This window comes from Macrosteles quadrilineatus, unplaced genomic scaffold (assembly GCF_028750875.1).
Source record: "Macrosteles quadrilineatus isolate MER2022 unplaced genomic scaffold, UCM_ALF_1.0 Scaffold_4__1_contigs__length_99947679, whole genome shotgun sequence".
Classification (NCBI taxonomy): domain Eukaryota; kingdom Metazoa; phylum Arthropoda; class Insecta; order Hemiptera; family Cicadellidae; genus Macrosteles; species Macrosteles quadrilineatus.
Window position 1 is genome coordinate 22,237,857 of NW_026542597.1, and position 13,246 is coordinate 22,251,102.

Here is a 13,246-nt window from a genome sequence, read left to right on the forward strand (position 1 = left end):
GTCAGTGTCACAGGACAAGAACTACAAAACAGTGCAACCCCCATTTCTGTAAACCTTATGTTTCAAAAGTTAATGCAACTTTTCTGTTAAAAAGTAACCCAAGCATGATTTTTTATTGCAAGAAAAATTATAATATTCTTCCCAAAGATCGGAAACATACGTTAGACAATAGTTTTGTCCATTGATGTAATTTCTGTAATATCAAAAATGATATATATCCAAGTATTTATAAACAGTACTAAAATTCTAAAATCCATACTGAACTCGACTACGTCATTAGCAAAACTTGACACAAGAAGGCACTTAGTTACCAAAATAGTCATAATGTAGTAATGTAATAAGTTAATTTAAGATTTTATTTGTATTGATTAAATGATTCAGTACTAAGTAAAAGTGTAAAGAAAAAAACGGATTTCTAACAAGATATTTAATATATAAATATTCAAATATATTTTTACTCGTAAACTCTCAAATACCTCTCGACTGACTGGTTCTTTACAAATTGGTTGCCCCTGGGTTGGAAGAACTAAGTGAACAAAAATATTACAACAGAGTGTTGGCAGTGGAAGCTTTATGTTAAATAAAAATTTAGTGGGCCCTGTGGAATAAAATTACCCCCAGAAGTCCTAAGGGGGTTCTTGGTAGTGTTTAGTTCTTCCAAGGCTGAAAACAATCTTAAGACTACACTGACTCTACCTTGCACACTACCACACTAAACTTAGTGGTGCACCCAAGGTGTATCTTTTGTAGTGGATTCTTATTGGTTATAATTACGACTCTTTGACAGAACTATATTTATGCTAGGATTGAAATACCAAAGGTTAAAGGTAATCATCAGTAAATAAATCACAATTCCATATATTTAAAAACAACTTCAGTGGAGAATATAATTATAATATAACGATGACAAAAGGTGATGTGTTACGAAATGTATGGCCTTTTACCCTAATATATTTGCCATTAATGTAATCACTACTATATGAGTGAAAATTTAAAAACGTACGTTTTCAGGAAAAGCACTTTGCAAATTTTTTCCCCCTTTTTTCAAAACTTTTATTATTATTTTTATTTCATTAACATTTTAAGTTTCATAAAATGTCCATGGTAACGCAATATCTTTGGTAGTTTTTTTTAAAAGAGCATCTTTAGTGGAAAAACACAAAATCCTGTCACGACCATAACAGACGTTTAAATGAATATTAAAAATAGTTAATATTATTTTTAGAACTATGTTTTGCAATAAACTAATTTAATTTTATGACCATTATACAATAAAAAGGTCACTGAGCTTTTGGTATATTTGGTCTTTCTAGAAAAAAATAAAAAACTCAAAAAATTGAAAAAAAATTAAAATCTTTTTAAGTTTGTATAACTCCGAAAAAACTTACCTGAGACCCGAAAAATCTTTATGTTTGTATAGAGGTGTGCTTCTTTTTTGTATAAAACATTAAAATATGACGATATTTTAATTTTTTAAATTAATTTATGATAGAAATCATAAACGTGATGGTCAGGGACAAGCGGTACGGTTGTGAATTTTCTGAAATAATCTAAATCTTTCTAAAAAATCCTTCAATTATACTGTTAGTTATAATAAAAATATGTGTTTCAATTGAACTAAACTGTTCAATTTACAATTATATTAAAGTTATTGTCACGACCAAACACACTATAATCCATAAGGCTAGATTGGTCGTGAAAAAACCCGCGATGGTCGTGAAACTTTGGTCGTGAAATTACGTGTTATTTGGCTCTGTTCTGGCGGTTGCCCTGCACCTCATGTTCGAGGATACAAAGTGGACTTCTAGATTAATCTAGCAATTGAAATATCTTATAAACAAAAATTAACACCATGTCTACTTCATCGAATGACTATGTACGGTCATGGGCACACTAAAATTACAATACCCCCGCCGCAGCAAACCTGCAGACTAAGCGAATTTCCATTTGCCTGATTTGATTTTCAATTAAATCTATTCAAATAACATTAGGTTTAACGAGTACCTAGGTTTGCTGCCTACAGGGTAATAAAGTGTGTTTTTCAGTAAAATATTAACAGCTTAGTATAAAATAAATCGATTGGCCAAGTTTGATCCAAATATATGCATAAACAAGCAAACTACAAAAGTTTACTTATTCTCCATAAGAATAACATGGGAAATTTTAATTTATAATTTTCTCCGTAACCAATAACCATACAAAAACACTTCAATATACTGGATTATTTGTTTTTTTAAGCTCTTCAATATGGTCTAGAAGAAATTTGGGAAATTTTATGTTTTGAGGGTCAAAAATGAGAAAAACCAATTTTTACCCCATAAATCCCCCCATAAAACCCAGTTCCCATGGTCCGATCATGCTGGCTCGCGAACTCGTTCGAATAAACGTAGGTTTACAAGTTTGTACCAAATTTCATCGAAATCGGATCATTTTTGCTCGAGTTATCGTGCTGACGGACACACACATATATATATATATATATATATATATATATATATATGAATTTGAACGGATGGTGTTTTTGGCTTCTAGAAACATCAAAATGAAAAAGTAAATCGGTCCCGGGACTAAGTCTTACCATGAGACCTACGGTAATAGCTTATTCCCTATAGGGAAATTCGCTAAAAAACACAATCTTTCCTTTATTAATCTTGTAATTCCTCCTTTCAACTCGAAACGACCGGCACTACAATCCTGACGTACACCCCGAACTAGTCTCTAAAACCAACTGACTCCATCGACGCCAGGCTTGCCACGGTCGTGCTCCAAAGTAGAAAATTTTCCCAAATGGTCGTGACGCCAAATCGAGGGACAGACTTATTTTGTCATGGTGGTCAGTTTGCAATGACAATAAAATTATAATATGCTTCTTTTTTGTAAGTTGAATAACCATTGATGACATAAAAATATGGCTTTATATATTTCGGCATGAATAATTAGCCTAAAAACAGCGTGAAAGTTGGAAAATGTACCCTAGGGACACGTCATGGTCGTGAATTTCAAGACTTTAAAAATACGAAAAAATACCTAGAACCTATTTAAAACCAAATAAATGTGTGTAACATATTGCCCCCGTCCCAAAAATATTAAAACACATAATAATAAACTACAAATCCAATATCTACGAAGTAAAAGGTCAGGGACATGAAAACGTATGTTTTTAAATTTTCACTCATATATCGAACCTCTCGGTAGAGGAATGAAGTGATTGGCGCGGTTACAATATAGCCGCGACAGTGACATTAAGGTTTGAAATTTTAATCAAATCAAATCAATCAAATCAAAATATCTTTATTCGTCATCTGTACATGCTTGGTACATTGAATAGTGTCAATGAATAGCCTATATTACATTTAAAATATTTGTAACATAGGCCCTAAAATTAAATATGTAATAAAATAAAATTAATAGTACAAATTCTTAAAATATAGAAAAGAACTTAAGTTACAGAATGGTTTTAAACATCAGCACTAAATGGACTAAATTAAATTAAACTAACTAACCAGCACCTCTATAAAAATTATCTAGTGAGTAAATAGCCCTTTCAGTCAAGAAACTTTTTAATGCAGGTTTGAATGAATTTAAATTGTTGTTATTTTTAATATAACTTGGTATGTATTTCAAAAATTTGGATCCATTATAGGTTGTTTTATTTTCAAAAAATTTTAATCGATGTTGATCAGTCTGGATTTCATTCCCACTTCTTGTATTGTAAGAGTGTGTTTGATTGTTTAAAGTAACTTTTTCAGGATTGGATTTTACGTACATGATTGAATCATAAATGTACTGTCCATAAACTGTTAAGATTTTTAGGCCTTTAAAGTGTTCTACAACAGATTCATCTTTTTGCAGTTTTAACATCTTTCTGATAGCTTTTTTTTGGCTTCTTAAAATCATATCTAAAGAAGTTATGTTTGCAGAACCATAGATGCATAAACCGAATGATATGTGTGAATGGACGAATGAAAAATAAATTACCCTTAAAGTTTCAGTATTACAAAGGCCTGACATTTTTGAAAGAGCATGTATCCCTGAATTGATTTTGGAAAGTACTCCTTTTATGTGATCATCCCAACTCAGGGTTTCATCAATCTTCAATCCAAGAAAATTTGTAGTATTTTTTCTTTCTAAAATTTGACCCTCAAAGACCAACTGTGGGTAATGTTTGAATTTATTTTGAGGTGTTCTAAAATATACAAAATTTGTTTTATTTATGTTCAATTTAAGGTTTAATTGGTTAAAATAATTTTCTATGTTTTCCAATTCAATATTTGAGAGAAGTTCAATTTGTTCCGTGGTTTTCCCAGATATTTTTAAATTTGAGTCATCAGCATATAGACATAGACTACTTTTGATATTAGTTAATGTTGATTCTATATTTTTCAAATAACAAATGAATAAAAGAGGGCCTAATATGGAACCCTGGGGTACTCCATACCCGGGTCCATAATGTTTGAGACGTTCCAACACTCACAAAATCCAAAGACGAATGCTAGTTTTTTTTTGTCTAGTGAAATCACATTGAAAAATTCCCTGACTTTTCCCTGGCGATTCCATGATTTTTTTAAACTTTCCCTGATCGACAAATTCAAAATTACAATTTTAATACTAACTAAATCTTCAAAAGGACTAATCTTTATCTGAAGAATATCTTATGTTTGTTGACATGAAAAAAAATACATAAAATCTATAGATACAGGCTTGTAGCTTATATTTAAACTTTGCAGTTTGCTTTAATAAAATTAAACAGAGTTTGATAAGATGATACACAGTTTATAACAAAATTTAATTTGTACAAAAACACAAAATTTATTTGTACAAACATATTTTTTAGTTTTCCGTGACACGGCATACGTACTTTCACCAGATCGACCTTTACTAACAATTATTTTAAACATTTTACAATTTTCCCTGACTTATGACAAAATTCCCTGACTTTTCCAGATATTTAATATTCCCTGACATTTCCACGTCACTATAGCCACCCTGAAAGACTATAAAATTGAAGTGTAGATCTCATTGTCCAATTTGTTACAGTATAACTGTACGTAACTCAAGGCAATCGTATGAAAGATTATTTATTATTTATAGCTAAAGAGTGTTATGGCGGATACGTCTATATTGGAATACACTCCCACTAACTACAATCGCAAGCCAGAATCAAACCTGCAGCCCTTCCAAGTGTATTAAATTTTCCAATAATTAATTTCACCATTGGCAATTATACATTTGTAACCTTTTGTTTGGAATAATACTGTGTTATGGGAACAATGTGTGTGCAATGACGATTATAATACAAACATTTTAATCAAATTACGTTAATTTTATCACAAATAATTGAACATTTATTTATTTTTTAGAATAAAAAATAATATCACTGACTATGTATCAATACCAATTAATTAGATCAAAATGGATACAAAATGTACTTATCAGTATCTGAATCTGAAAACATGTGCTCAAGAACAGGAGGCCAAAACATAACATAAAATGTAACGGCTTGTACGACCCACTAAGAGTAATTATAACACTAATACAATAAATAATATATAGTTACTTACAACTGGACGTCAGACACAAAACACTTAAGGAATCAGAGATAATACGGATGAGTTTTTTTCCAAAATGCGGACAAATTGAATTTTGGTTGAACTAAGACGTGAAATTTCGGGAGCGGTATGTATAAGTTGGTGAGGATGAAATGAGTTTTTCCTAACTTAATTTAATTCCAAAAAAATATATCCCTGCGGGATATAGGCTTTAGGGTTTGAAAATTAAATTTTTGCCAACTAACACTGCAAACTACGAATTGATTTGCACGACTCCACTTAACAACTCACCCCACGCATAGGAAGGTTGGAGACACACTGGTCACTGAGACAGACCCTTGGCTAGAAGCTTTCCCCACCACGTCATAGGGCCGTTGGGTAAGTCGCCTATGTCTAATCAGCTGACTGGATTTGCGTTTCTAATTTGCTGTTTATATTGCATCACATTCGGTACAAAAGAAAGAAATTTAAATTTTGCTTGTCGCTTGTTTTGGGCAACACACCAAGCATTAGTTGCAACCCAAACTTGAGCATAAAAGGGGCCTAACTTAGGCCGCATAATCAGGGATAACCCTGATATTTACCTTAGGCCGCCTAAGGTAAATATCAGGGCTATCCCTAGGGTTGGCAGCGCCTGGAGCAAAGGTGGTTGTGGCGCCCCCTCCCCACCAGTAATAATAGTCGCATTCACATATTTTAATCAATTTTATGTATAGATAATGAGAAAAAAGTTATAAATGAACATAATATTTGTATTAGCAAGCCTATTCTTTAAATATAATAATCTTAAAAATTTGGTTGTCCGGATGCAGATTAACTCCTAGGGAGGAATTTGGAAATCCATTATGTCTTACTGGGATAATTATGAAGTACTTTTATTTAAGGACTGGTCTTGGTTGTGTTACTTACTTTTTTTAAAGTAGAAAATCAATATGATTAGGCTCAATAATGGAGTGTATTTTAATGTTTCATCAAGAATAATAGGCAAACAACATTAAACATTTTGGTTTATAAAATATTTTTTAGATAAGGGTAAGGACCTTAATAAAACACAACAATGAATCATATTAGGTAGTCTATAAATTGGAGAAAGTTTTACTGTTTAAAAAATACTTCTTACAACACAATTGAAATAAATAAAGATTATAAGGCGAAGTTAATAGCTGAGCAACCCTTCTGCATTCTTCTGTCATGATATCCTGAAACAAATAAACAATAACTCAAAATTGTTATCAAAACTAAATAGAGAAAGGGGTGTCTTGTTAGCTTGGTGGTTAATTTGTCCTGGACTTTGCTGCAAGAGAAATTGAGATTGACTTAAAGGATCCTTGCACAAGGTGAGAGGATTCAACATAATTTTTCCATGGATATTGCACACACTTGCCCAGCACAGCACAAACCTGCTAACAGCATGCTACTATTAAAATTAAAGTAAAGTAAAGTACTGTAGAACCAAATCAGATTACGCTCTTGTGTCCACCATAGCACTATAGAAGACCATAGAGCACTAAACGGTTTTCATAGACTTTTATCAATTAAGTATTAAATGTATCCATTCAAATACATACAAATTATAACCCAGTGAATGATTGAAATACATGTCATGATGAAACCATACAGCGGTAGCCCAAGTACGGCTTCATAAAACCATGTGCTAGTTGGTCTGACCATACTGGGCAGGAGTAGAGTGGCCAGCTGTGCTGCGGTTAGCGTATATTCCGGCGCCGACCGCCAGGGGTAATGTGTAGTTACGGCGCACGCCGCTGCAGCATCAAGTGCTAGTGACCGTTTCCATAACAACTTGGTAGTTGGGAGTTAGTGTTGACAACTTTGGAGGAATCCCCCGGAATTGGAGTTTACTGACTTATTTAATATTAAGCAGTAAACTAATTTAAATGCCATATTTTATTGTATTTTTTTTAAACATATATTTGTTATACTTTTGTAGTTTCATTACAATGATTCAAAGTTTTTCTTTATTAATCCATAATTTTAGGAAGTGGTTTATTGGAAGGTTTTGTTTTATATTTGCAAGGTCAAAATAAAATTTAACCAGGATGTCTAGTAGTCAGGGAAAACGGGAAAGTCAGGTATTAGTATTGAATTTCAAAATGGTCTTGAAAAGTTGGGATTTAGTCTTTATTTTGATATCAAAGTCGGTAAATTTCATGATTTTACCTCAATCGCGCTAGACAACGATCAAGTTTCCGTGACGGCACAAGACGATGGATGATGTGTCTATACGACCGCGGGAGATGTTCTGAAATCGCGACTGTGCTAGACGACGTTTTCGTGACCACGGACCACGGGAAGAATGATCACGTCTTTTCTGCGATCGCGCAAGACGATTGTATATACGGCCGCGGAAGATGTTCATGATTTTGACGCGATTGCAGAAGATGACAATAGCGAATAGTAATCATTTCGTTTGCAAGAGTGGTAGTGCTGGTAACAGCTGGCAAGTAGTCGACGACGACACTGGATCGAATACTGATAACTGATATCAAACGGCAAAAACGCTCTAGCGGCAGATTGCAAAACCTTTCTTTGACTGTCTATATTTACTCTATTGTCTATGAATATAGTTTTACACATCTACCATAGCCATAGTGTTCTACCACCTCACCCAAACAAAAGAAAAAATTAATTATTAAAGATTCACAAAATATCACAAATTATTCGTGAAATTAAAAAACATAAACATAACTGTAAACAGACAGTTCTCATTGTGTATCACAGTTTTTTGTTGCTGCTTAGTTCAAATTAGCTGTTTTCATAAATGAAAAAAAAATAATAGTGCTGCATCCTGTTGGTAAATCTTATAACTTTAAATGCCTTTGCATATCATAGAACCAACCTTTTTAGTTGAAACAGCTGACTAAATTCTTTAATTCCATTTAAATATGAGTACTCATAAGGTTAACATGGGAAACTCTAGAGCCACTGGGGCGGAGCCCGAAAGGATTTTTGAGATAAAAATATGCCTCTATGTTAATTGTGAATGTGAGCTATCATCATACCAAATTTGAGCCCAATCCATCCAGTAATCAACACGTGATTGAACTTCAAACACACAAACAAACGCACAAACTTTCACATTTATAATACTAATAAGATAGTAGCCTTTCTCATTTCACATGATCTGACAAGCACGGTGTCTCATCAAACTAGTATAATTGTTTTTGTTCAAGCTCCTATGTATGAGCAATCGATGTATCTAAGGTTTAATGGGTGTTGGGGAAAAATAACTAACTGGTATTAACATTTTTTTACCACAAAAAGATGTGAAACTACTTTATTGTTACCAGTTGTGTGGGGGCAATAAACTATAAACAAATAACTTGATCTTTCCACATATTTAGACTGGTGTAGTTGTACAGCGTAAGTCTCCGGTTCCGAAGATAACGGATTCACATCCTGGAAATCACCATGACAATTTGATAGATGGTCAGTATGGCCACCCTGTGCGTTGCTCCTCATGAACGTTGGTGCGGCCATCTTTAAATGCCCTTACCCACCTGCATAGGTACCATTCCGCCACTCATAATTTTCTCCCCATACACTTCACTAATCTGTCAATGAATTTAAATGGCTTTCACACCTTTAGCACTTAAAAATCTAATTACCGGTACAGCGCAAACTTCACAGGCGACGGCAGTCTCAATTGGCGGCACCGTTTTGAATGCTCTAAACCGGATGTAAACACAGCCGATTTGTGCCGAATTTCCAGCGCAGGCTTGCCAATACATCCACATACACAGCACAAATGTCCAAAATGCCAATCGCAGCACTGAAACGGAGAAATTTAAAAACAGTACTTACTTAAATAATATGCCTTGTATTATTCTGTCACCATAGGTAACTCTGAAACTTGAACAGTGCTGTAAGTTGATTAAAGTGTATTTTTTCCAAATATAAAAACTTAACCGCCACAGCACATCATAAGTTAACATGATGACTGCTGAAAACAACGTACAGGCGCTCCCCAGTGGCGGGCGAAGCCCCGGCACGCAACCGAATCAGCGAACGCAATTGGCATTCAAATATTTCAGTCTGACGAATCACAAAAGAGCAGTGGTGACTGTGCTGCGTTACCCCGAGAGTGGATGTAGTTCACTGAAACACCCAAAGGTAGCAGTACTGCACGGATCCGTATCCAGTGTCTTTGTAATGTGGGTTGAAGAGAAAAAATCCCCGAAACCGGGACAAAAGCATTGCCAGACAGGATTTTACGGGAAATTTTAGTACCAACCTACACCAAAGTAAAGCTCGCATTCTAAGCTGGCAGGCTGGCAACGATTATAACGTCTCCGTCTGAGGCTAAGCTCACACTGACTCAATATATCTCTGTTGGTCTGGTGCCGACTTTTGTCGGCGCGCGCCACATTGAAGTGCTAGCGACGCCGACTAGAGTCGGTGTTAGCAGTCAACGTGTTAATGTTAAACAAGGACTGAAAATGCTTTTTAATCATATTGATAACTTAGCCAAACTTACTTATCTTTATTGCTTTCGATTCTTTTCCAAGAAAATTTCTCTCCTTCTTGTTTGGCCCCAAATAAGCAGACAACTTCATCAATATTGTTTACATGTGAAGTACTCTCATACATTAACACCAAACATTTGCAATGCTCCAAGCTTTACAAGAAAATTTACCTGGAACAAAAATAGGCAGTGTACATCATTCAGGCCTACTTCTTGTTAAAAGTAAAAACAGAATATAGAACTATAGCTCAAGGTAGGGCATATTTTCTTTGTACAAATATTTGGATTGGTAGATAAAAACTTAAAAACTCGAAGGCCACTGGTTCTCTAAACTAATAACTAATAAAGTGTGTTTTTTATTAAAACATTAATAGCTTAGTATAAAATAAAGCTTTCAAGTTTGATTTATAAAAATAAATATAGCCTATATATATATATATATATTTTAATATTTTTAAGCTTTTTGTTGGTCGCAAAACATAAACAAATAAAAAGTAGAAGAAGGTAGCTTCTAATGTTATTCTTATGGGACAAATTTAAAAATGTATTTTGAGGGTTTTATAATTACTACTGAACGGAATCGTCTAAATTTTATAGTGTCTTTCCATTGGTGTCATAATTAAGATTCGTGCAATTTTTTAACACTATAGGTGCAACGGTTAGCTTGAGTTTTTTATGCGAACACTTACACACACACACAGTTAAGCGGACAACTAATCCAAGACTCCACTATACACAACACGATACATAGATGACATATTATTTTTTTTAAATTTCTTTAGAAAGGTCTAGAGAATAATTGATAAATTTTGTGTTTTAAGGGTAAAAAATGAGAAAACCCCATTTTTTGGCCTCTGCCCCTTCTCTGCATAGAACTCATTAAAACCCGGTCCCATGGCCCGATCATGCTAGTTCGCGAACTTATTCAGATTTATCCTGCCTTACACCTTCAAACCGAATTTTCATTTGATTTTAGGTTATGAAAGAAACATAATACAAGGATATTTGCCTTTGCCAATTACAATCAATTGTAAGTATGGTGGGCTAATATGAAAAAAGTTTACCCATAGGCCTACTTGCCTAATTTGTAATTTTATTCATGTACTCAGGTATGTGTCACAATTTCATTTTCTTAGGTAGCCTACATGTTTTTTTGCCATAAGTTAACTGCATGGTTTGCTGCCTTGTTTACTGTGTGAAATTAACCTAACTTAAGTTTTGTGACGTTGCCTATTGTAAGTTATTTTATAGACTACTAAATTTCCATTCATACTTGGCTTAAAATACCTAATATGTATCGTCGCCATTTCATTGAATAGTATTAACAGTATTGATGGTAGAATAAGTTAAAGGGTACAGTTTCTTAACTGGGCTACGCTAATTTTATTGAAACTATCGATTCGATTAGTAAACCTACATGCGATTTTTTCACCATCAGCAAGTTTGGTTGGTTAAGTTAGGTTATGATAATTTAATTTTATAATAAACTTAGATAGGTATATTTAAAATATCTATTATTAATCAATATTTTTAATTCAATACTGTAGTTCAATAAAATATATTAACTTAAGTTAGCGTAGCCCAGTTAAGAAACTGTAGGCCTACCTGTGTTTTAACTGTAAGTTAAATCTCTTGGCTCAGTATTATCACGCTTACCATTTCTAAGGTTACACAAATGGGGGAGCGAGCTGGCGTAGTGGCTAGAGCGCGGGACTTCGGTCCGTGAGGTCCCGGGTTCGATCCCCGCCAAGTCACCAATGGATTTTATCTAAGTGATAATGCCGCAACCCCTAGGTCTAGCCTGAAGTAATGTGAAAAACAATCCCAGGCTCGTGCCTAGCGTCCTAGGACAAAAAAAAAAAAAAAGGTTACACAAATGATACAAACTTGATAGCCTACTTATATCGAATATAGGCCTAGGCCTACTCGAATACTAAATACCCATTCAAATGAGTGTAGGACGTAAACTTAAGGGCTGCACTTTACTTTACGTCCATCGGCGTGAAACTGGCAATAGATGAGCAATAACCCATTCCACTTCTCCTACTTCCCCTCCGACGAATATACGTCACAGTAAAACGTCATAACAATGATGGCGTCACAGTAGGATTCGTCATAGAGCCGACTTTGGTTAGTTAGGTAAGGTTAACCTAACCTAACCTTAACCTACCTAACCAAACGATATATCGGATGAAACAATCTAATAATCGATATTTTCATTCGAATGAGTGTAGGACGTAAAATAAAGTGCAGCCGTTGAATACATTCACTGATATTTTTATTAAGTTAATTGTTTAGGCCTGTCACAGGAAATCTGTAACTTGAGTCACAGCTACCTTAAGCTTAAGTAGGCTAGGCAACTGTACCTACTAACTTAACCTAATAACGCTCAAGCAAATAATAGCCTACTGCATTTTGTTACTTTGAATAACAAGGCCTAGGAACAGGATTGGATTAAAACACAACTTACTGGATTTCAACACCTCAATAGTTTTGGAATTTTTTGATGTTTACAATTTATTAATAATTATTGTTCCTCTTCTTGATCTTCTGTCAACACCAGCCGGACTATTGACAAGATTCATTAATTTTCAATGCCGTTATCCTTCACTTCATTTTCATATCTTTTAACTTCTCACTATAAATATTTCTTGCATTTTCATTGTCATATAGCATGTAATTGTTGCCATTTCTCGTATAAAAATCGTTTAAAAGATTTAAATAAATAAATGTTTAGATTATAAATTACGATATCGCAGTTGTCAGTACGGTCAATTACAATAATAATAATTATCGTATCCTACCATAAAATATCGTATATATGGTAGACCTGACTGAAGCGAGCAGCTGATGCCATTCCCACAATGCAACATTCTCTTCAATTATAAGCTATGCCCCAAAATCAGGATTATAAGGTATGACTCAAAATCAGGATTATAAGCTATAGAACAGAATCGGAATTATAAGCTGCGCCACTATTTGACCATTATAAGATGTGAAACTGAAAATGTGTCATACCTTATAACGTTTTAGAGAAATTGTGGCATAGCTTATAATTTTTCGTGAAAGTGTGGCATAGCTTATAACTGATTATAAGCTATGCCACATTTTCAACATTATAAGCTATGGAACAAATTCACGATTATAAGCTATGACATTATAAGCTATGACACCCCACGTCTTTCACTTGTAGAATTACAAACTTGTATCTATA

At 33.9% G+C, this 13,246-nt stretch overlaps 1 protein-coding gene across 3 annotated transcripts; it reads right to left on the reverse strand.

Moving 5' to 3' along the window:
* Positions 1-6,621: 6,621 nt before the first annotated feature.
* Positions 6,622-12,740, reverse strand: LOC128993234 (uncharacterized). 3 transcript variants are annotated; one of them, XR_008490743.1, is made up of 4 exons: positions 12,503-12,740; positions 10,045-10,203; positions 9,176-9,339; positions 6,622-6,748 (listed from the first exon to the last, which is right to left on the reverse strand). XR_008490743.1 is itself a non-coding variant. In XM_054417002.1 (3 exons), exons 1-3 carry the CDS (start codon positions 10,121-10,123, stop codon positions 6,626-6,628), a joined length of 366 nt encoding a protein of 121 aa, XP_054272977.1. In that variant the 5' UTR covers positions 10,124-10,355; the 3' UTR covers positions 6,622-6,625. The 3 variants fall into 3 exon arrangements, 1 of the variants encoding a protein (XP_054272977.1); XR_008490744.1 differs by lacking the exon at positions 12,503-12,740 and adding an exon at positions 11,689-11,839; XM_054417002.1 differs by lacking the exon at positions 12,503-12,740 and having other exon boundaries at positions 10,045-10,355.
* Between the last annotated feature and the right edge of the window lie 506 nt (positions 12,741-13,246).